The 25687-nt window shown below is 31.5% G+C and overlaps 1 protein-coding gene across 2 annotated transcripts; it reads left to right on the top strand.

The window, feature by feature from the left end:
- Positions 1-239: 239 nt before the first annotated feature.
- LOC136980809 (putative epidermal cell surface receptor) lies at positions 240-25264 on the top strand. Of its 2 annotated transcripts, XM_067276997.1 has the most exons (20): positions 240-721; positions 8391-8533; positions 8613-8718; positions 11660-11814; positions 11891-12017; positions 12534-12749; positions 12838-13221; positions 14371-14619; positions 14713-15060; positions 15650-15883; positions 16134-16388; positions 16482-16727; positions 17138-17377; positions 17737-17988; positions 19880-20194; positions 20338-20682; positions 20830-21040; positions 21587-21705; positions 22945-23153; positions 23828-25264. In XM_067276997.1, exons 1-20 carry the CDS (start codon positions 379-381, stop codon positions 23873-23875), a joined length of 4545 nt encoding a protein of 1514 aa, XP_067133098.1. In that variant the 5' UTR covers positions 240-378; the 3' UTR covers positions 23876-25264. The 2 variants fall into 2 exon arrangements, with proteins under 2 accessions (XP_067133098.1, XP_067133099.1); XM_067276998.1 differs by lacking the exon at positions 17737-17988.
- The last annotated feature ends 423 nt before the right edge of the window (positions 25265-25687 follow it).

The raw sequence follows: 25687 nt of genomic DNA, 5'->3' as shown, positions 1-25687 counted from the left end.
CCCATTAACGAACCCAATATTGCAAGCCAGAAGTTGGAGAAAGAATAATTTCTTTTAGGAATTATATTAAAGAAGCAGGCAAAGAATTGATTCATATCAAGGAAAAAATTATGAAGTTATCATGTGTATAAATGAAGGATTAAAAAAGGGGGATAATTTAAAATGAGCCACGTGACTTCAGCAAGCCAACCAGACGAGAAGAAGTGTGACAAAGTCTGGGGTTGATGGAGAAGTTGAAAGAGTTCTCATTGGAAGTTGAGTAAAACCGGTCTATAATATAGGTTAGCGTGACGTTGGACGAACTAGTCTGTGCATCAGTCATTCTGCATACCTTCACCTGTTGACACTTCTACGAGTTAACATGTTGTTCAACTGAACATGGAACCGTTTACAGTTTTAACGATTTGGTTATGTTACGTTACGGTCCTAACACAAAACGTAAGCGTTACGAACGAAACAATTTGGTCAGAAGAAACACCTGGTGTGATCTTGGAGGTCGATAAAGTCAATTCAGTTACTGTTACTTCGATAGAAAGAGCATCGACTGATGCTGCTAACTGTGAGTGTGGTGTGGAAGAGGATTGCATAGGTCATAGGACTATAACACATCCTTTATGTCAATGCCGTGAAGTCTGTGCTCGACAATCTGGACAGTCTTGTTCGTTTTCGTCACCTTGTGACGTGGAATTCGGTCTCAGATGCGAGGACAACGTCTGTAGAGGTTGGTGTTAATTATTTATTAAATTCGATTTTAAAATTAATGCGAATTTTATCGAAAAGCGTTAGCGTGTTGGTTATCCACTGATGGATAATTAATGTGTGTAATTTAATGCTGTTTGGTGTGTTTCGGTATGTTTATTATTATTAATACTGGTATCACTGGTTAGAAGATTCAATGTTAAGCGTAGGAAACTTCGTAGGAATTAATTATGTTCTGGAACATGTTATAATTAATCTTAAGTATAAAGTATTGTATAGAATGATTAATTTAACTATCAAATAAGGTTAATTATAATAAAATGATGCCAACTAGTGATAAACAAGCAAATATGTTCGATATAAAAACCTAATATGTGCAGAGAAGTGACCTAACAGGGTACAGAAACAGTATTGTGTGTGTATTGTAGAATACGTACTGTACAGTACGTAATTATGTTCTTTCTATGCAGGATTTGCACATAAACTAAACAAGATGCAGGTTATTGTTCGAGTTATGCGTCAATAGTTTACGCCCTCATATTTATATACAGTATATCATTATTTGATAAAGAGAAAGGGCATGTTATATGTTACAGCTTAAGGCCACAAGTCATAGTTTATTCAACTGAATGCCGAAAATATAGGAACTAATACATTAATTATATGCAAAGAAGTGACCTAACCGGTGTAGAAACATGTACTGTGCTTATGTAGTAACATATGTACAGTACATAATTATGTTCTTTCTACGAAGAAACAGCATTGTTTATGCGACTAAATGCCGAAAATACAATAACATAGTAATTAAATATTGTTTAATGTAAGAAAACTAACTATAATAATCAATATAATGCTAAATAATATACAAGTAAGCGACGATACTGTTATTCACACGTAAAAACGAATATAATTTTACGGAAGCGTGAACAATTTTATTTAAAAAAATCTAGTTTTTGTGTTACTTAAGGCGATTAGTTACATATGAAAGGATGTAAAGGAAGAAAACGAAGAGGTGGAGCATGCAAATCCACAAGATCCAAGACCTTTTCATGCAAAAATTGAATCGTATCAACGTTACAAAATGTAAATTCGAAATGATCATTTACAAAATAGTAATAATGACAATTTTTGAAAAGGCAAAAATTCTCTTGAGAAGAATTTCTTGTGACCGTTTAAGTGAAACGGAAAGGAAGCATGGACCAGGGATTTCTTACTTAAATACAATCAAAACAGGATATGATGTGACGGAAATAATAACATCTCCACAACATCATTTTAATTTGCGAAATGATGACTCCAATTTAGCTAACCACTTGGCATTTTCGAGCAGGGTGGAGAAACGGAGCGCAGACCTACAAGATGACGTCTAGCTTAAAACATATTAAAGTTACCACCACAAAAATTGAAACCGTGCAATAAAAACAACATCTTTAACGTCTGTACCAATTTTGGTACAGATATTTCAATTATATTTTAAGTTATTTAAAAAAAAAAAAAAAACACGAGTCGTCCCCATCACAAAGAAATCTGAATGTGACTGTATAAGTCACGTTGAAAATAATTAATTAAGAGGGAAACGTAATACAAACACCCATTAAAATAAGCTAAATTTAGCTTATTTTTTCTATAAATAATAAATAAAATGAGACTAAACAATGAAGGATAACTTTACTCGGACTTTGGACGCTTGGTGTAGAAGCCAATGAATCACGTGACAGAAAAATTAAAGTCGATTAACTTGTGGAATGTGTTCGAGATCCTTGGCTGCGGGGAAGGAGACAGGTATTTAACCCGCAGGCTTTATAGGTGTCTTGCCATTGACATGTGGTTGATAATTAGTTGGTAACCTTGACACGAGTCGAGAGGATCTGCTATTGCTTTGGACTACTGGGTGGGACAGTTGCTCACCTGTCTATAGGCTACTTCACTGTGTTATGCTACTATATTATCACCAAAAAAACACACTGTAGAATTGAAAATATGCTGTCAAATATGCATAATGTAGTAGCGGATGGGGTGCAACATTTGTCACAAAAATACTTTCTTCACAAAAAAAAAAGAAAGAAATTGCTTACATAAGCGGTCAGACCAGTTGCGTTTGTTTATTCTTTCACTTTCTTCGCCCTTAAAAAATATGAGGCTTCCATTTAACCTCTTATATTTCACCTTCTTTGAGCTCGTTTATCGTATGCAAAACTTATTATTTTTCCTGTCCGTCACGAGAACATTTAAATGACAGTTAAACAGAAGAATTTTAGAAGGGTGAGACTATTTGCCTTATAATAAAACGGTCGAATTTGACCTTATTTAACCCTGTATCACGAGAGGGGGGAAAAAACTTTCTAAGATAAAGTGCACCGCTGCTTTTACTACATCCGCAATAAAAACATTCGTGTGAACTGACCAGCAAGTGACATCTCACTGACCCTGGTTGAACTTGTATACTTCGATTAACCGGTCACGGTTGAATGAGAATAAAGTCAAGTGTTATACGTCCGAGTGTCACATCTTTCACCGAATTTTTATTATATTTTCATTCGATTCGCACGCCTTAAACGTGTTAAAAATAGCATTTAAACGACTTAAAAACTGCGTTTTAAGGGCTAAATTTAAATGTTTTGACTTTAAAAAGAATTTCACGCTTAATTTTAGGCATTTTTACTTGTTTTTTTTTTTGTGTGTAGTAAACAGTGTCTAAATGGCAGCAAAATTGGGTGGAGGCATGTTCATTGATAAATAATCTAACATTTTTTTCGCGCATTCCTTTCTGTGAATGCAAAAAAATCCTAAAATAGCAATTGTAAATGGTTCAAACGTCCTTAAATATGTCAAAAATTATCCAGGTATGAGGCTATACTCGATTCTTTGCTTCGACTCGTTCACCTTCAGTGATCATATACACAATTATAACTATCTGAAACGAAAAAAATCAATGATTTATAGCGAAAAACCGTATACTGAGCTGTAAACCTTTCTGAATTATACATTTTATTACTTAGAAATTTAAAAATTAGAAGAATCTGTGAGGCAAATTTTGCCATTTTTCTGTTATCCTGCTAGGCACTTGCATTTTTAAATCACACAGGGTGGTGTTTTTACATCATTTCGAGTGGGCGAAACTAAATTAGGGGTCCACGTTCAACACGAAAAAGTCTTCCATCATACATAAACATGAACATTTCCCGAATTTCTCTAATGTAAAATGTGTTTTTCTCATTCATTATTAACAGGATTTAACCTAATTTAGTTATATAATAATGGGTATAATTAGTTACACCTATACGATTCAGTTCAATATCCTGTGAAATGCGTAGAAAGTAACAAAGACGGAGTCGTAAAATGTATATTAAAACATGAAAGGGTTGCACAGGTAGCGAGTTCAACGTATAATTTGTATTTTTGTACATTCCTGATGACAGATTTCGTACTTGTACACTATAATTTCCTAGAAACATTACTCGATCCTTAAAAAAAAATACACTTATACCTAACCTCACCTTCGCCCCTCTACTGCTACTTAATTAAGAAACCATTACAGTGAGGCTCGTCACGCGTACATGGCTTCGTAGAAACCTTATACTCGTCAATATATAAAATTTAATATCGACGACACGTTCCAAAATAGTAATTTTATACGAGTAAAAAATCGTGAAATATGACGAATTTTAAGGAATTTCGCGTGTTTAAACCTTATTTTTTCAATGCCAGAGCATGTAAAGTATGCCAAGTGCACGTGAAAGAACCGTTTAGCGCCCTAAAAACTTACAAAAAAGGAGTTTTATTAGAACAGGATAAAGAAACAAGATACGATCTGTTCTATAGCTTGAAAGAATTTGGAATTCTAAAGCTTTTTTTTTTTTTCTTTCTTTCTTTTTCTTTGTGACGAATTAATTTTAGACCTCAAAACACAATTTTATAATGTTCTAGGTCCTTAAGGTCGTAAAATACAATTTTTATAATGTCTTAGATCTTGTAAGTCGTAAATTTTTGTACAATTTTCGTCAGGGATGAGATGCTGCACGCGCAGCAAGCATCAACATTTTACCTTTAACTCTTGCATAACGAATATACAATGATAATCTGTCGTATATCCAGTTTGTTTGAAGGAAATTTGATGTTTTTGGTATAAAAATGACTTGACGTTTCCTAGTAGAAGATAATTATATGATTTTTAATGTCATAAATACAATTTTTTTTTCCCCGGAATATTCCCTGTAGTTTGCTGTATGACAATACAAAAAGGAAAAGAAATAATAACAATAATAATTTTTAAAAATTTCTGTTAAAGTATGCGATCGATTTTTTCGCTTTAAGAGGCTTATCTTTTGAAAAATATCATTAGAAGTTTTGAGACTTAGGTTGTTCGACGTTACATGATGCTAATTAAGATTAATTAAAGCTGCTTAAACGGGGTGAAGTTCAGGAATAATTGGTACATCGTTGCAGTGGAACTATCAATGCTATCAATAGCAGAAGCGGAGGTTAGTATCGTTATTTCGAAGTATTTTTTAACGTAAGAGCGTTGTTACAATACGCTTAATAACTTCTGATTTATAGATAGCATAATATTGCATACACGTATACAGTACACGTCGTCCTATGGGGGCAAAATGGGTAATTTCCTGAGCCCCCAGCGACATTGTGCCTCAAAATGATTGTTTATAAGAAAACATTTCCCCGAAGTAAAATATCTGAAGTCAACGCTGCACACGGGGCCCCCTAATTCAAATTCACCCGGGCCCCACGTAGCTATAACACGCAACTGAAAGTATAGTGTTTGTAGGATACGTTTCTGTATTTATACGCGGTTTTATTTGTAAATAACTCGTTAAAATGTGCATAAGTAAGCTTGTAGTTACGTTTGAGTAACACTCGAACATAATCCACGCTGTTATTGTAACAAAATATACATACGAAACTGTGAAAACGTGAGTGTATGTGTGAGTGTGTCGAACTTAAAATCTCAGTAATTCATCATCGCATCCGACTGTAACTTTAATGAATTCTGCACGGACAATTTATGCTACAGAATAGATCCCTTCAGTAGTATCTTAATGGCGTGAGACGGGAACGTGACACGTATCACGTTATGCGTGACGAAGATTTTCTTACACGCTACCGGATTTCGTATCTGCGTAACAAGTAGAACAGATACAGAGATAGATTCGAAGAGAAAAAGACTTTAAAAGTGAAACGTGAGCCAAGATAAACATCTTGGGAACATCCGGTAGACAACAATGTATTCAATAAGTTACCCCTTTCTATTGTTAGCACAATTAAACGTCTCCCAAATGATCTTTCTTCGATTACAAATTGTTAATGTCACTGAATACGTGCAGACTTATGCAAAATAATAATAAGAGAGGAAAAAAAAAAAAAAAAACAAACTGCTTTAAGGTTTACTCGTACATTTAGGTCAATAACGAATCATCTAGACTGTATCTAAAACGGAAATGTCATCAAAATTCAAATATTATTCATTCACCCTACTTTGCTTTTCTTTCCTTAAACTCGTTCTCCCTCCTTAAAAAATCAAAATGTAATTATAATTAAATAATATTAAAGTTGAAGAGGTTATTCTTGTTCTGAAAGTTCGTCAATTTAAATAGGGATTTTCGCAAAATAGGGAAAAAGTGAAACCGTCCTGTGTAATGCAGTTAATAATGTAATTAAGTTAATAGTAAAATAGTAATTAAAATAACTTAAAAATCTTAATTTATAAATAAAGGTTTTTAAATTTTTTAAGATTTTTTCATATTAAATGCTATATTTTTATGAAAAAAAAAAATAAAGTTTATGAACAAATAAAGAATGGTCTCGTCCTTCACGTCCACTAAAAAATTATAAAATAAATATATGATAAATTATCATTATAAAGCTTATAAAATTAATAAAAATCTAAAATATATAATATTAAATTAATTATAAAATTAATCGAGGAATAAGTTTATGTACCGTACAGAAAAATAATGTCTGCCTGTCCAGTGTCTGTTCTCTATACGCTGCTAAACCCTTTGACCGTCTGCACCAAATTATTTAGTTAGTCTGCTGTAGGACTGTTAAAATATACGAAAAAATTTAAAATACTTTACGTTTAAATGTTAAAAAATATCTTAAAAATTATAAAAATTAATTTGTTTTTAAAAATATTCTATATAAATGCTTTATAATTGTCCATAATACTTTGCATTGTTCAAGTTCTATAATAATGCCTTATGCTAATTACAAATTTTAAGATATATCAATTATAATATTTAAAAAATTAAATATAAATTAAGCTAATTACATTTTAACAAACCTAATTTATCAAGATTTAACTCAATGCATTTATAATTATTGATGATATCTTGAGAATTTTGTGTTCAAAAATGTACTTATATTTACCATATTTTATCGTTATTTACGCGATATAACGTTATTATTTTACCAAAAAAAAAAAAAAAACATTATTCGTAACTGTTGTTTAAAAATACATAAACCCCTCGATATAGCGCCATTCTATATAGCGCTACCCTCATATAACGCTAATGATTACTCGCGGATGGATGAATATTTACATTGTAAATGGTATTGTCATCGTCAAATCACGTGATACGTTGTTTTATACAATTTTTATCGTTCGAGCTCCTTCGATTTAGCATCACATTCGATTTATCGCCATTCTCGGCGGCGTTATACCGAGTTTGACTGTATATGAATAGATTCCCACTTTACGACCTCTGCGTATGAATTTTTTATTATAATTACATGAAACACGCATTTAACGCCCGTCATATTATGTTAGACATATCTATTTGGTATTAAACAATTAAAAATGGTCCGTTTTCAAGAACGTAACCTCAATAAATGGCATTGAAATTAAGGTAAACACGTGGCTCGCTTTACGACGGAATTACAAAAATTCATTAGATCCTTAAAGTGGAAGTTCTGTGTGTAATTTGTTCATAAATAAATTATTTTAAATCGATTGTAATCGTTCGAACTCCTTCGGTTTAGTGCCAATCTCGGAATCGTTATAACGAGTTTTGACTATATGAAGTAAATTCGTTTTACGATCGCTTACTTTACAACCTCCGCTTCTATGTCAGGTATAAATTTCCTGTTATAATTACATAAAATTCCCGCATTTAACGTCATCTATGCGGCGTTACACAATTAAAATGGTATATTTTCAAGAACGCAATTACAATAATTGACATTGAAATTAATGTAAACGCATGACTCGCTTTACAACGGAATTATAAAAATTCATTAGAGCTTTAAAAGGAAAGTTATGTGTGCATTTTGTTTATAAATAATTATATTTTAAATCATCTTTCACGATATTCTCGCTTATAAAAGTATGTAAATTATGGGTTATAACATGCTGAACACGTTAAATTTGTGCATGTAAGTTATACAGGAGCTTATTTTATGCCAGGTTAAATGCATACGTTTGTAACAAGGTAGGCAATTTGCTTGCAAATGCACTTATTGTAAGAGCAAAGGGAGAGAAAGGAATCTACTAATGATGTAAATGTTAACAACCTGTTGAATAACTGAAAGGTTTCATCCTCCTTATTAGAATTCTACAACTTCATCCCCCCTAATACTTTCCTTCCATAATTAGGTTAAAGCCCTTTGATATTATTATTGCTTACCAGTAAAGGACTTTATACTAATACTAATTCATTTATAATTAACTTCTTTAGGTAAACTACGTATACAAATAACGGAAGTGACGTATAATTTTGTGTTGTTGACGTGGGAATCTTCGACAACGGAGGAGCATCAAGCTTCCGTTTCGTATACTTCTGTATATAACGGATCCAATACAAAATGGGAGCGAGTTGAGGTAAAATATTAATTTTAATTAGGCCCTATTACATATAATAAGATTATTTTATTTAATTTTTTAATTACAAATTTTGTAGATAGGAAATAATGAAGTTAAAATTGATGATTTACAACCGGATACAAGATATTTTGTTAAAGTGGAAGAGGATGGAGAGTTCGAAATTGCGGTTTTTAACACGAAAGGTTGATATTATTTTTCGTTTTTTTTCTTTTTTATACAATCCTTAATGAGTTTAAAATGGAAATAAATTGGAAATTTGATAATTTTTAAAGATATTTTTTAAATATTTGGCGAGTTTTTTTATGTTAAAAGTCAATATAAATTGAGTTCTTTGATACTAAACTGTGTGTTTTGTTCAATTTTTAATGGATTTAATTGTTAAAAATGAAAATAAATTGGAAATTTGATCATTTCTTCAGCATTTTTAAAGCATATTTTAAAAAATATTTAACGATTTTAGTTATTTCTTTAATGTTAAAAGTCAAAATAATTAAAGTCTTTTTAATATTAAAGCAGGGATATTTTAATGTTTTGTGCAATTTTTAATGAATTTAACAGCGAAAAATAGAGAATAAATTGAAAATTTAGTAATTTTTCGAACAGTCAAATCTCCGAACAACGCCACTGACGGGAACATAAAAATGACCGTTGTTGGGGGTTATTTTGTATTCATTTGTGTTCAACGTTCCTGAAAGAAAGCTTCACGAGGCTCAGGTAAATTTGAATTAGGGGGTCCATGTACATTTACATTTGCATTTACTAAAGGATTAGAAGGCCTTCACCTAAAGGTATAGCCTTGGAAAAGGAAAGATCAAGAGTTATAGTAGAAGTGAGAAGAATGAAGAAAATAGAAAAGTAGTAGGAAAGTGTGAAATATGACATCTCAGAGCGCCTGCCGAGTGCCATTTATTAAATACAAAAAAGTACAAATAGCCAAAATACAGTGGTATACAGAATGCTTTCGTTTTCAGGCAGTAAGAGCTCCATTACGGCTGACTTGCCTTGGAGCTCAATAAACATATACGCGCGAATGTACAACCCGATTGGGGGAGGTGTACAGTGTTGACTTCAGACATATTTATTAGGGAAAATTTTTCTTATAAAAGATTAGTTTGGGTCCCCCGCTGGTGAGGACCCCAGGCAAATGCCCTTTTTGCCCATAGCCACTGCCGCAGTTTAGAGTTGGGAGGTAATCTTTATTGCGAGTTCGAGTGTATTTATCCTTTCACTTGTTACTGATTAAGACGAATCGAACCCTTTAACACTAAGAATTTTTGAAATTTTTGTAGTTATTTTAATAAATTAAAACTTAAAAATATGAAATAAAAATTAAAAATTTAATTACATATAAAATAAAATTTGTTTTTAGTTATTTTACGAGAGAATCATTCGAATGCTTCATACAACGTTTAATAAGTTAAAAAAAAAACTAAAATAAACGACAATTAAACAATTTATTAAAAATTTATATAAGAAATTCTAAACACGATCCAACGATTTAATTAAATATTTCTTGTTAAAAACAAACAAAAATTGCCGCTCGTAACACAAAGAATGGCCATGTTTTGCATACTTCGCGTCATTTTTAAGGAATTAAAAATCTATTTTAAAAAAAATTATTTGGAAATTGGACAATTTTACGAGGTATCCGAAACAGGATTCACCGATTCAACCAGTTATTTTATGTAGGGAAGGAATATATTTTAAACAGTTAGAGAAACAGGAATGTCATATATCCGTTAGACAAAAAAAGTGGTTCGCCTTGGGTAACAACGCATGAAATATACCAAGGTAGTCTGTTAAATGAGTAAAGATTATAAGGATTTAATTTCGTATTTTAAACATTATTAAAGAACCACAAGATGAGGACACAAAAATTATACTTAAAAGCTGACGTGTGTGTGTGTAGAAGTTCGAATTTCGCTTCAGGGGAAAATTTCCATACATCCGCTTAAGTTATACAACTGTTAATAGGTTTATTATTTAGTAAAGTTTAAATATTCTTTCACGAATACTTCCGGCAGTTTCCTAAGGCTGTATTTTCTAAAAGTTTCAAAGATTTATTCGCTTAAACTGAGTTCTAGCTGTCTTTTTCTTTCTCTTAACTTACAGAGTAGTTAACTTGATTATCTTCCCACCAATCGATTCGTATTGAGTAATTCGACGGTTTAATTGTTAAATTTTTAATAGAAATAGTAGAGAAATTTGTCAGGTAAACTGTATAACTATAAAATATCCTTGTATGTAAAAAGCCTTGGCAATCAGGATTATCAAGGACTCGAGAAAATGGAACAAAATAATACGAGTTTGTGGTTTTTCCTAGGATTTCTAGTCTTGCAGTTTGTTAAATGATAATAAGATAAAAAAGCGAGTTTTTTTTCGGATGAAATTAGCATTTTTAAAGCCAATTTATGCAAATATCTTTAAAAATATATATATTTTTAAATACTTTCAATTATTTTGTTTCTTAGTTTATTTTTGCATTTTAAACTAATTCATTTATGCAAGAAAAATTTAATAATTTGTGTAATAAAGCAATATATTGACTGGCCCAAAAGCCGGCTAACCATTGTTAAAACTAAAAATACAATTAGCTACAGTTTTTCTTTAACGTTTCCACCAAACTGTGTTCTAAACTCGTTAACAATCCATATTTGCAAATGTACTGTAGTACCTGAAACGTACAAAATACACAGTTTATGGACCACACTATATATAGAAATATATTCAAAGAATGACGTTTAGTGAATAAATTTGATGCTTAGAAGTAAACTTACGTCTCCAGATTTCGTTACTACATGGTACAAAAATAGGATCGTAGTAAAAAAACATGGGAAAGAAACAGGCGAAAGGGGCTCGCTCTACCCCAGGCCCCTTTAATAAAAAGCAGTCTTCAAGACTTAATTCTTATATTAGTAAAAATAACATTAATTTATAGGGGTAGGAACCACTAGGGGCCCTAAATTTTCTTCTGGCCGGGGGAATTTACAGCTTCTCTCTCGATAGTGTCTTGGTACCAGATATACCATTATTTATTACTATGAATGTATAAATAATTATTGGTTGCATAAATTTAATGTTTTAAAGCGTTATTAATTTGTTAATTAATTTATAACTGAATAGAGAAAACAATGACAAAAACTAAAAGAGTTTTCGTGACGGATCGAACCCCGAATTCCATAAGTTTAGCATGGGAAGATTTTAAAAACGAAGAACTTTCGGACTACATTGTAGAATATAAACCCATAGGATTCAATGGAGAATGGATGACGCTTCACGTCAGTATACGTGTTATTTGCTTAAAATACGAATTTTATTGTTGAATTTAAATGCTAAATTTATATCTCTAAGCAGGCCAATTCTACATTATCTGCAACGATTTACGATTTGAAACCAAAAAGCGAATACAGCATTAGAGTAATTGAACAAGGAAAAAATGGGAAGGGAGAAATTTCCGATTTAATCACTGCAATGACTTCAGGTAAGATCGTAAATACGTCGAGTAATAAAATTATTTATTCAATGTATAGGTGCCGCCAAATTAACATACTGTAAAGTATTCTGGCCACCCCAACGTGATCGCTCTAAGCTACGTTTTATGGCTATTTATGAAATCATAAGTGTTGAGAAGGAAGTTTTAGAATGACTTAGAGAGCTTTTATAAGTTATGAGTGGTGTATGACACTTAAACGTGATGCTGAAGAGTTGTTGATATCAGGATATTCTTGTAGAAGTAGGACTCTTTATAGAGGACACTATACACCGTTAGATCCAAGCCTCAAATTTTGGCATTTCTCCCTTCTTAATATACCAGGAGCCTCAAAAGATGGAAGCCTTTCGAGCCTCTGATTGAATCTGCATATATAATTTATGCTTAGTTTAAATAATTAAAAAAATTTAAGAAATAATTGAAGAAGAAACTATTACATTGTTTATTAGAATACAAAAATTTATGTAAATTTTTTGTTTAAAAGCTTACATTTCTTTATAATTTCAGATGGTTGTATCCGAGAAAATTCATGGTACGCAGTAGGACAACAATTTTACGAAGGGTGCGCTTTAAATTGCGTGTGCAAAGGAAATGACGAAGGAGATTGTCACCCACGTTGCAAGGAACCGTACTTTCAATCCGGAACAAAAATTATTGACGTTTCATGTCGAGAAGTGTCGCTTCTTGATGATCCTTGTTGCGTGTCTCTTCAGTGCAAACCTGGTATTTAAAACTTTAATTAGTTATTTATATAATTTAAGGTATATTGTATAATAAATTGTGTTAATATTATAATTTATTTTAACTTCAGAAGAGAGGAAGAAGGTTTGTAAATATAAACAGAGCACTTACAACGTGGGAGAAGAATTTTACGATGGGTGCGATTATAGATGTAAATGCAACGAATACAAATTGGTAGAATGTCAACCTAGATGTCCTGATATCACTCAAAACACTTCGCTTGCTTGCGATATTATCGTTGATCCTAATGATTCTTGCTGCAAAGTGATTACGTGTGAAGATACCCTGTTGAATGGAGTAAACAGCACAATAAAAGTTGAAGAAAACGAAGAGAAGAAAGCTACCGAAGCAACAATAAACAATAACTTCGAAGTTAAAATATCTAAAGATAGGCATCCTAAACAACTAAATAATAAAGTTCCGCAGAAACACGTCAAAGGCACAAATTACGGAGGTGAGTTACACCTAATTTCAGAAATGAGTTTGTAGAGTAGACCTATCTACAAGATACAGATCGAAACGGGGCCAGTTTCTTATGTAAATTAGATTTGAGGGTAGTCTAAGGCACGACTCAACTTCATTTCTGTCATTGCTTGCCCGAAAAGTATAACGTTGCAAGCAGGATTTACGCATTTTGAGGCCCTAAGCTGAACTCTGTATGAAGCCCCTTAACAACCCTTTACAACTTTAGAAGTCAATCATAAAAAGAAAAGAAATAACATAAAAATATTAATTTTAATAATAAATGTTTTATTGTTAAAAAGTATTCGCAATATATTATAAAATAAGGTACAATTTAAAAAGGGGAAACAGATTTTTTGAGGCCCTTAGGAATTCGAGGCTCTAAGCTACAACTTACATAGCTTACTTATATAAATCCAGCCCTGGTTACAAGGCTGGATTTAGACTTGTTCTAAGCTTTAATGTATGACAGACCTTCCCCTCCGTTAAATAATAATATGTATAAAAATTTGAGGTCCTAAGCTAGTGTTTTTAAAATAGTGGCACCCCTAACTTCATAGCTTCTTGTGGCACTTCTATTTTTTTTATCGACGTTATTGTGCCCTTAGTACTTTAGTAATACAGATAAGAAGTGTTATGGAGATGGTCAGTACTTTGTTTCATGGCACTAGTGGGCCCGGTTTGCGTATCATCAACTTGTCACGTGGAATTTTCCGGGTTTTCTTCACGGGTATAACACCTAAATATGGGCCAGTTTCCCAAAGAAAGTCATTCCAGAAAGCATCTCCAAGGTCCATCAATTTATTAATATTCGCGTCACCCCGGTTGAAAACCACCTTCCTAAGCTGTAGACTCATAACGCGAGGTCCTAAGCTGCAGCTTATATTTAAATCCTATCCAACAATACTTTACATAAAGAAGAGGATTTAAAGCTTAAAAAAAGTAATCTCAACGAGGACTTTGGCCAAATTTAATTCTAGAAATTAGTTTTTAAAAAAAATTGCCTGAAAAAATGGTTCTATTTATACAGTGGCGCCATCTGTAGTTTATAAATTATAAATTAAATTAATAAATTTCCTTTAAAAAAAGACGGTTTTAAATTAAAGAGAAAAATCAAAAATTCGTTATTTGTACATTACAGAAGTGCACAAAAGATTTTCTGGTTGCGAGTACAAAAATCAAACCTATAAATTCGGAGAAGAGTACTTTGACGGTTGCCAATCGAAATGTATCTGTGAAGGAACAGGACATATATCATGTGAGCCAAGATGCCCGCTGCTTTCTAGTGCTGGCGACACATGTCAAGAATTACCAGATCCTGCCGATTCTTGCTGCACAATTATGGTTTGCAAGTTACCAGGAGAAACGGAAGCTGCCGAAAATTTAGAAAGTAAGATTACATTTTTAAAAATAGATAAAGGAAAAGTAAAATTTATATATATATATATCGTGGTTAATAAAAAATAAATTTAATCTTTTAAAGATTTAAACATAAAAATTGAAACCATAGAAGCACGTAACGCCACTACAATAAGTCTACGTTTGGTACTATTGAAAGATGAAGAATCGACAGAACCAATATTTCAGTTGTGGTACTCTCCAGTTTCTGATAGTTCTATTTCTTGGAATAAAAGAACTTTAAATAGAGAAGAATTAAAAATGGTTAAGAAGAATGTATACGATTTGGTAATTAGTGAATTGGCTCCTAATACCGAATACTATTTTAGAGTTACGAAGTTAACAGAAGGAATGGAAGTTGGTGATGATAATGATGCTTCTTCTACAGTTTCTATGTTTAGCAATACTGTCAGCGTTAAAACCTTTCCTTCTGGTAAGTTAAACTTGGAAATTACATTAATTATTTAAAGAATCTTTAGTAAGGAAATTAAAGAGTACATTTTCGAAAAATGCTCTAATAAATTAAGTTTTTTTTTCTTCTTCCTAGAATTAAATTGCTTTCTAAATAATAATACTCTTATTTCAATTTTAATGTATAATAAAATTAGTTAATACGGCAAAATTTTATAAAGAAAAATTCGATTTTGAGAGTGCTTTATGTATTCCATTAAACACTAATTTTATAAATATGGCTTTTCTACTTTGCGAGAAATCATACAAACGAACAGACAAACAAACGATCGAACAGTTAAACTAACAACCCAAACGAATACAAAGTATTAACTTTCTAAATCCTTAAATTTCTGAGAAATTTTCCGAATAGACAGACAGCCGAACAAACAGATATAAAACGAGTTTTAAGAAAGGGTTTATATTTTTAATTGTTAAAATAAACTACAAGTTAAATAAATATTATCGTATACATTTAACAAAACTTCTGGAAAAACTCTATAAAAATTTTTATAATGTAAATATTATCTAACACTGCAGATATCTTATCGATACTACATTTGTTATTGCAGTGGTAGAAACGGTGTTCCAGGGATGTTTCCATCACAACAAAACTTACGACGTTGGAGAAATCTTCTATGATGGATGCCAGTATAAGTGTATATGCCATAAAGGAGGGCAATTCGAATGCCAAGATAGATGCGAGATCTTTATAGACACTGTGGGATTCGAAAATTGCTATTGGGGTCCCGCTACGTACGATCCTTGCTGTATTGTACCACATTGCAACAATACAAACATTAATGGTAAATTTATTATGCTAATAATAATTATAGTGTCACTCTTAATCATAACTACTAACCGAAAATCTTAACATTAAATTAAATTCGTTGTAAAATTGTCTGGTGTAATTTAAAGGGGCGGTGTTAAAATATCTCTTCTGTTCTTAGTAATTTATAAATTAATTCGTTTAAAATTCTGTTATTGAGGTTTTCAGGAAATTTTTCTTTAATTTATGACCACATTTTTTCCTTTTTTTCCCTCCTTAATATTTAGGAAGTTACTGTGTTCTTGAAGATGGGAGTCGATACCAAACCGGTGATACATGGGAGACTAAAGAAGGGTGTACACGTAAAATCTGTAAATGCGTTCTACTTACTAACGGTACAGCTAAGGTGGAGTGTAAAGGTGGATGTCCTCCTATCCCCGAAACTGCGTATCTTCCCACTTCAGAATGCCCACACCCGTTACTCGTTACTCCTCATGACCCTTGCATCTGCCCTTACATCGTTTGCAGCGAATCTCCCGCCTGTAAGTAATTAAGCGAATTCATTTCCTTCGCATCCTATCGATTTATACAAGATAAGAGTCTAATATGATGCGACGTGTTCTCTACTTCATCAGGGCTAACACCCGAACCAATACTGCAATGCGAATATAAAGATAAAAAGTACGAAATTGGAAGAGAATTTTATGACGAATGTAAAGCATTTTGTCATTGTGGAAGAGATTTAAGGGTAGAATGTGCTTCGATCGAATGTCCTCATCATTTTCCTGCACGCCAGAGCGAGTGTTTGGAGTGGGAAATTGATCCCAACTTTACTCCTTCTCCTCCGAATTGCTGTCCCGCTTATACAAAGTGCAAAAATGGTAAGTTAAAATATAAGATCTTAACGTAATGTTCTAGTCTTATACTCCTTCCGAATCTATAAATCTTGATTTTATAAATTATTTGTCTAAATATGTAGGAATAGTAAGCATCTTCCTATCAGAAGAGACATGAAATTACTTTAAAAATTGTACAAAAATACGCAATTTTTAAGTAAATATGATCAAATTTAGTCATAATTCTATATTAGATTATTTTTAAAACATGATTTTCGTATGTTTTAACATATTTTATGATTATTTGTATGTTATAATCCGCTAATATTTGAATATTAGAGGATTATTCTATGTTTTCAGGGCGTTTCAACGTTAAAATCTTTAAAATATAACCATTTTCTATATATATATATTACTGTATTATTAAGAAAAAATACTCAAAATTTTATTTCTAGATGGAAGTTGTCAGTTTAAAGAAAATAAAATTTTAAATTATGAACATGTTCCTAGTGAGATGTTAGACTGTGGAACGGAATGTATATGCATGAATGGTAACATAACGTGCGAAAATAAATGCCCAAAGCTTGAAGAAAATCCACCTCTTGATCTTCAATGCCCTTATAATGCTGCTTATAAAGTCTACGACGAGAGTAAATGTTGCCTAGTATGGAGGTGTCGAGTTGCAGAAAATCCAGGTATTAGACTAGAATATGTCATTGAAATTGTCAATTTTTACAAAATTTAATCTTTTCTTCCGGTGTTGAATTTAATTTTACTTATCTTCCGTTATATAATCTCGGATTTGAAGTACAAAAACTTAAAAATCCTCTCGAAAACATATCTAAAAAATAAAAAAAAAAAAAAACAGTAGTCTAAACGCATTAAAATACAAACATTAAGTAGCTAATATTTAAAAACTCTAAAAAAATATTTTAAAAAAAGTATTAAAACTAAACTAAAAATAAAACTAAAATAAAACTTTTCAGTAGCTAAAGTAACTTTAAAAAAATACTAAATAAATACTTAAATCAATTGTGATATTTCTTGGAAATAGAAGACAACTGTGTCTATCAGGGTAAATCGTATAGACCATCAGAACGATGGGAAGTTAGGAAGGGCTCCATGCATAGAGTGTGTATATGCAAAGTACGTTCGAATGGAAGAACGTCAGTGGAATGTACTGGTGGATGCCCTCCCATTCCTGCTCGTTATAGAGAACCGACCCCACAATGCGCCAGACCTGTATTAATCACACCAGACGACCCTGCCATATGTCCTTACGTTGTATGTAACAACTCCGTATCAGGTAAATGTTATTCTATAAATAACTCCAATATTCTTTCAATTTTTAATTAGATAAAATGCTCAAAATGTGTATTACTTTTTTTTTTTTTTTAAAAATCAATTTTAATAAAGAAACCATGCAGAAAAGTCTTCTTTATTAATAAATTCCTTTATTTTTTTATGCTACATTTTCTTCCTTTTTCTTTTTTACATTTACGTTAACGGAGAAAGATCAAAATAATTAAATTTGGTAAATTTTTCACGCATTTATCTTTTCATAAATCTTGAGGATGATGATACAAATCAGTTAAAGTCTTCTATATTCAAGTTGTGTCTTCTTAAGATTTATGAATCGAAATTTCGAAACGTCTAGACAGCCGATCGATTTGAATAAAGTACCAAATATCTCCAAGATGGGCAGTAGTATATCTATAAAGATCGAAGAATACCGATTTTTATATAGTGGAATAAATCCAGAATATACCCAAGAGTATCGAGAAATAAGTAGGTAGAGGACCTAAACATTTCAAAGAATGAAATCAATTTAAAATACGTACACATACATACACTTACCAAAAAAAGAAGTCAGTCATGTGATATATTTTACTAAAAATAAAGGTTCTTTTTGATATCATTTTTATCACTCTCTGTAAAAATAATAATAATAATAAAATTGCCATTACTTCTACATGTTTAGTTTGTATTAAAGACACTAAAATGCACTTTAAAATGAGAAGAGAAGGATTTGATTTGCTCCTCTTATGAGTCGAACTAACACAGATGACTTAAGTACACGCTTTAGGTATTTATCTTGTAGAAAGAAAGGCTTTTTCCAACTTATGTGCTTAGCCGTATTCTCATGAGAAACACTGTTTTTAAATCCTATCCCTCGTGCACAGAAGTAATAAAAAAATATATTGTAAAACAGGCACGGCGATATAAATATATAAATCATATTTCTTTAAAAATGAATTTTAGTTACTAAGCTACACGTGTTACTAAGGGATTGCTTTGTTTAATGCCTCGCCTAGTAGGAAATGTCTCTTCCCTTCAGGTTTTTTTTTAGAATCTTCTTTAACACTTAGATATTAAGCATTTGCCTCGGACCACCACCAACAGGGCCCCCCCAAACTAATCTTTTATAAGAAAATGTTTCCCTCAAAAAATCCCCCTGAAGAAAATTTTTGAAGTCAACACTGTACGTGGGCCTAATTCCTAATTCAAATTCGTCTTGGCCTCGTGAAGCTATAACACGCCACTGATATCAAGATATGCTTTACATTTACTATATAAAGAAAGGATATCTGTACGATATGCTCTATATTCAATATCACTAAGCCTTTGTAACATAATTTTATTTGGCATATTTAATAAGGCACGTTATTAAGGCATAATGATGTTGAATGTGCCAAATGCAAGTATGCTTCAGTAGCAGGAGCGCCCGTACATTGGGATAATTGTAGCACGTCTCTCCCCTTTTCGTCTCGCTTGCCTTTTTCCTAATCCCCAAGGAAGCCCCAAACAACATAAAATTCGTGACTTCTAGCCTATTCTGTAAAATATAAAAGAAACTAATTTGTCTATTGACCCATGCAACTTCGTCGTATGTTGAACAAAACTTCATCCCTTGTTTTCCAGGTCAAGTTATCCCCGAGTGTTGCACTCGGGGATACACCGAGTGTTGGATCATAGAGTTTGAAGCTTCTTGAGTAATGTACGATGCCCTTTTTTATAGCTTGTGCCCCCGCTTATTTTCATAATCTGCGGGCGCCGCTGCACGTAGCATACCTTAGTAGCGTTTAATTACACGTTATACTAATTTAAAATTGATAAACATTCATTTATAAGATCAATATTTATATAAATTACGAATCTATAATATTTGATTTTTATGTGTGAATATAATCTTGCAGCTAAGGAATTGCAGAACGTGAACATTGTATCTATCAATTCGACTACAGTTAAAGTAGAATTTACTGTACCGTTGTTGTTTGTGGGTCTCACCGGTCAAACAGAACTCTACTACACAACAAATCAATCATTGCCACGCGATTCTTGGATGGTACAAATATTCTCGAGTCCAAATCGCCTTTTCAATTCAGAAAATATTGAATATTTTCTAAACGGTTTGAAACCCGATACTACTTACTTCTTCCATATAAAAACTCAAATTGACGCTCTTCACGGAGGACCCGAAAGTGGCTTATATAAGCTAAGAATGCCTAAAGGTTAGTTATTTTTTGCAGAAATTATGAGTTAAAATAAACCTAGTTTACTCAAGAATATAATTTATTTCTAAGAAAATCACTGGAGAAGTTGAGATTTTTATAGTTTTCAGCAATAAAAATTGAGGAATAATTTATTTTTATAGTGCCACCAGCGACCACAACCACCACACTGCCACCAATGATTATGATAGACGCCATCGTGATACTTACACCACTAGATTCCAAGACTGTAAAAGTATCCTGGAGGACATTCGAGCCGCAAGAGAAGAGATTTATCGATGGTTTGCAACTGAAGTACAAACCGAAGAATTCTCAAGACTGGAAAACCACTATAATGATTCACAGAGACGTTACATCATACGTGATCCACAATCTGATTCCAGACACGACTTACACGGTAGAATTGATATTTAAAGAAGCTAAAAATGTTTCCACTAAACTAGTATCAGCTAAAGCAGCAGAAGTGAAGCTACCCGCTCTTCCTAAAGGTGAGGTTCATTATAAATTAATGCTTCAAAAGACTCAATAGCTCTCTCTTTATTATCTGGTGAAAATAGGTGTGTTTATCTTGTTAAAAGGAACGTGACACATTTATTTGGTAAGCCATTTTGATACATTCTATTTTTTTTTTCTAGACGAATACGACTTTCAAGTGACTCTTATGCAAGATAAAAACGATTTAGACTCGAATAAATTAATTATTTCTGGAATTCCGACTCCATTTATTAAGTACGTGCATCTTGCCAAGGTATTGTTTAAGAGTGATAAGGATCAAGATCCCGTTACTGTTTATAAGATACTTGAAAACGATAGGATAATGTTAAAGGAATTGAAACCTGGAAGGAGGTTAGTCCTGTCACATTTTGATTTGTTACTATATCAGCATTATAAGTAAGGAAGTTAGCATTTTGGTTTTAAAATGTTGTAAAGTGTTGAATGGATCATCTTTATTTTTAACGTGTGGCATTTGATAAAATTCCTGCTTATCTCTTCTGTAGTTTACTTTCTCAAGAGTGATATAATTTTCTCTAGTTTTGGCACTTCTTATCCACTTAAAAATACATTTTTTGGGTACAGCAGTATCGAAGAAATATATCTTTTTTAACTACTTAGATATAAAATTTTTCCATCGTTTCAATGTCATAGATAGAAACAAACTTTTTTTTATAATTTTACGTATGGTTCGTGGAAGATTATAGCCATAAGTTTTGTTTATTTAAAAAATTTTAAACTACTTTTTTTTATATAACAAGAGAATGCTAAAACCCAGCACATACCTAACTTGTACTAGAGCCAACTTCTTCTAAAAACCCATAAAAATCTCTTAAATTATGCCCTTTTAAAATTGTAGCAAAACTTAATTATTGTATTATTTTTATTATATTTTTTTAGGTATAAAGTTTGGTTGAATTTATATCTAACAAATGGAAAAACTCGAACATCAAACGTTATTCAAATTACAACCAAAGACGAACCAGAAATTAATGATATCGACACAAACATCGTTAAAGGTAATTATAATTTATTTAAATAGAATTTATTCTTTATTGTTTATTAATATTTTAGCACGTTTTTAAAAATTAAATGTATTTTCAATAAAATTTCTTATTTGTTACTAAGTAGCGTATGAATACGCTTATTTTTTATGTACCCGAAATGGCTTGTGATGAATTGAAAATCCATTTTCTTTTAAGAATTCTCCACTTTTTATTATATTTAATTAATTATATATTTGAATTTTTTAAAAGATAATTTAACTTTTATCAAAGAAATAAAATATATTTTTAATGTGAAATCGTTAAAGTTGACAAAAATCTACTTGTAGTCAGATTGGGAATTTGCCAGGTTGGAATTTTTCTGTTTGTTCTGTGAATATAATTTGCAGTAATGGGCAAATTTCTTTAATTTTTTTTCCTCTAATGAGGTTGTTGAGATTTTTCGATAGTCTTGTTAGTATAATCATTAGTGAAGCTCTATATAGGTGCTTAACTAAACAAGAATCACACACCTACGCTCATCAGATATTATGGTGTTATTTCAAGTCACAAGGAATAACACACGACCTTAAGAGTTATGTTAAGAATATGTAAGTATTCCTGTTATTCCTACACAAGGAATAACACTATGAACTTAAGGGCTATGTTAAAGATACACAAGGATTAGCCTATATGTACTGTACCCCTTAAACCCCTACACCATCGTACAGTACATACTTTTAGTAAGGGGTATAAGAATACGGGTATAAGAAGGTGTTTCATTCTACAATCATACACATATCCTATACATATATTGTACAATCTGTATATAGAAGAATTTAGGAATGTACAAGCATAACACTTATAATTAAAATGCTTTAACTTAGGCCCTATAAAAATTCTTTTTTATATAAATTAGTCCTCCTACAAAAACTTATAATGGAATAAATCACATTTTCTGCTTTATTTTATAGTTTTTAATATAGTAAAACTACAGAAAGTATACTTGGGTATAATAGGTTATAAATGTTTAAATTTAATAACTTATTTTAATATTTAAATATCTTAAACGTTGATTGTCATATTAAATCATACCTCTGAAGTAAAAAATTCAACAATATAACAGCCTTTTAAGAACAAATTGTTAAAAATATGCAAGTAAAGAACATTAAAAAATAATAATTTAAAAAAATTAATAACCTTAACAATAAAAAAGCAAATTAAATTTGACAAAATGAAATTCCTAAAATGTTTTATAATCATTCTTTTTAACAGCTAAATTGTCAGAAGCTCCATTGTCTTCTCGTATGGAAGAAGAGACTAAAGCATATTACGTTGCATTGATTGTTGTTGCAGTTATTGCTACAGCTGCAGGTTTTGGATTCATTCTACTACTGATCATATTGTTAAAAAGGCAAGCGACAGCCAAAGCAGCAATTACCAGGGCGCCTTCAGAGACGGCATATGATAATCCTACATTTAAGGTACGTACTGTACAATAATAACAATATAAAAACTCATTATTTGTATAATTAATAATTGTTTTTGATAAGTCAATTCATCATTTTAATGTGTTCGAGTATGGAGAACATTAAGAAAAAAATCAGTTAGGAAAAAAAAAAAGGTACGAGTTGAAAAGACACGATCATCAATCTTTAGGTTCTATAGATGGGATGGATAAATGGGTTACCGTTTCTTAAATAATGCGAATTTGTTAGGAAAAATGGCAGCTTTTTGTCACGGAGTAGCCTTTTTACCTGTAGATTCTGGCTAAAGAATAAGCTATGACGTGAAGTAGTCTACTGTAGTTAGAGACGAAGCTACTAGGTGTTGGGAGGTCGTCTCTCTTCTCTAAAGGGTAAATTCACGTCATCAAAACACATATCTTTTTAGAATTAAAACGAAAGGTAGACGTATAAAGAAGAGACACGAGAGGAAAGAATTAGGGGGAGGAGAGAGCCTTCTTGACTAGTACGTTGTATGAACTATCATACAGATAGTTCATACAAGGTACTAATTCACCCATAATTCTCTCCATTCCTACGCCTAAATACAGTTTTACATTAAAATTTCAGAAAGGTTTTTATATCTCAGACTTTAAAAATAATATAATTGAAATAAAAATAATTAAAACTTTTCTACAACTCTACTTTTATAGCCTCAAGACGTTGACAGGTCGGACGACAAAAATTCCCTTCATCCATGAAGTGGAAGGTGTAAAGTAAAACCATCCAGTGAAAGAGTCAACAATTCTGACCTCAATTTAACCATAAAAGGTTAAATTTAGTTCGAAAACAGTCAACAATTTCCGAGTTTTATCGGATGTGATATCGAAATTTCAAAATGGACACTTTTCCTCATCTCTCTTCAAGAGAAAGAAGAATAGAATTGTATAGTTAATAACGAGAAATATATATAAATATAAATATATATATTATTTATTAAAAATTTATTATTAATATACGTCCTCTTCTATAAATTATCTTTGTAATATTTATAAGAAAGGAAAAAAAAAAAAATTCAAGATTTTCGTTTTTTCAAGATCAAAGTGCCTTCCTTCAATTTTAATAGGACTGTTTTATAGTCAAGGATTGTCGTTTTGTGATATCGAATATTCTCGTAATGCTGTGATGCTTTCTGACATCAATTTTATCACACACTGCCCTGAATATCTAATTAGTTTACTCAAGAGAAGTGAGTTAAATGTTATGCAGTCTGTACGTTCGGCGAACATTTTAAGTGACTATTTTCTGTTGTATATTCTCTTTTTGAAATCCTCCTTGCACTATTTAAGGAGTACTTTTTTAATAACAAAACAGGATTTTAAAAAAATCCTTCTAGTTGATAAGCGTGTCCATGTTTTAGATTGATTTACTCACGCTTGAACTTTAAAGAATGTAAAGGTTACACGCTAATACAGCCAAACCTCGATATAGAACCATTAAAACGATTGTGGTGCTAAATCGAAAAATTTCACACTTTGAGCTTCAGTTTGAGTCACTTGATTTAGTGACAATAATGATTTTTTTTTTTTTTTTTTTTGCAATGCAGAATCTTATGTGATTCGATAGGCGTTATGCGGGGTTGGCGCTATATCGAGGTTTAACTGTATATAGAGAACAAATCAGTTTTTACTATAAATGCTCAATATTATTGTCAAAAATAAACAAAACAAAAAAAAACGTTATATATCTCATAAAAATGTATATAAAATACTACTTAAACGCCATTTTCTATTTAGTCACATATAAGATTTTTTATAGAAAAAATAAATAAATGTATATCCTCAGAACACGATTTAAAAAAATAATTATTATTAATTTGGCATTTTAATATTAAATTATCACATCATCAAGCGTTACACGCCCTCATTCACACGAAGACAATCATGCACATTTATGTGCTACAACATTATTTTCTCTCAAATGTTTCATAGACTGCACGGTGGAGATGTGCAATTATGAGATGCAATATCTAAGAATGAACTGTATAAAATACTATATTAACAATTTAAAGTCAACATATTCTAAATATTGTCGAAGGTGGATGATCGTATAAATTTTTATATATTATATAATATTAATAAAGATTTTTTTTGAAAACCCTGGTCTTTTTTTTACTTGATTTTCTGTGTGTATGGATGTTATTCCTCTACTTTGAAGCTTAATAACTTCTATGCCTTTTGTCAAAAATTTCTGAAATTTTGCAGGAAATTTCGTGCATTGGGGAGATTGATGCTACTAAATTTTGATGGTTATAGGTCAAGGGGGTAGGGAGATAGAGCGGAGATATATATTATATCTCGAGTGGGGTCGGACTTAATGACGATTTTATTCGTTATTAGCATGTACAATTTTTTTTATAAAATTCATCTATACACTAAAAATTAAGTCACTTTTTGCCGTTTATAATAATTAATAATATAAAAAGTTTTAAAATAAAATATCATAACAGATGGCGCCACAAACAATTTTAAAGTTTAGCCGGGAAAGTTATGCAACTCGCTACTTGGAATTTT

This window comes from Centruroides vittatus, unplaced genomic scaffold (genome assembly GCF_030686945.1).
Source record: "Centruroides vittatus isolate TY-2023 unplaced genomic scaffold, ASM3068694v2 contig_726, whole genome shotgun sequence".
Classification (NCBI taxonomy): domain Eukaryota; kingdom Metazoa; phylum Arthropoda; class Arachnida; order Scorpiones; family Buthidae; genus Centruroides; species Centruroides vittatus.
Note: the sequence above shows the minus strand (reverse complement) of the source record. Positions and strands in the feature narration are given on the sequence as shown.

Excerpts from the sequence above, each read along its gene's own strand:
- LOC136980809 (XM_067276997.1), top strand. The coding sequence starts at position 379 with ATGGAACCGTTTACAGTTTTAACGATTTGGTTATGTTACGTTACGGTC. Across the intron at positions 15,061-15,649 it reads CGTTAAAACCTTTCCTTCTG|TGGTAGAAACGGTGTTCCAG; the intron begins GTAAGTTAAACT and ends TTGTTATTGCAG. Across the intron at positions 20,683-20,829 it reads GCTACCCGCTCTTCCTAAAG|ACGAATACGACTTTCAAGTG; the intron begins GTGAGGTTCATT and ends TTTTTTTTCTAG.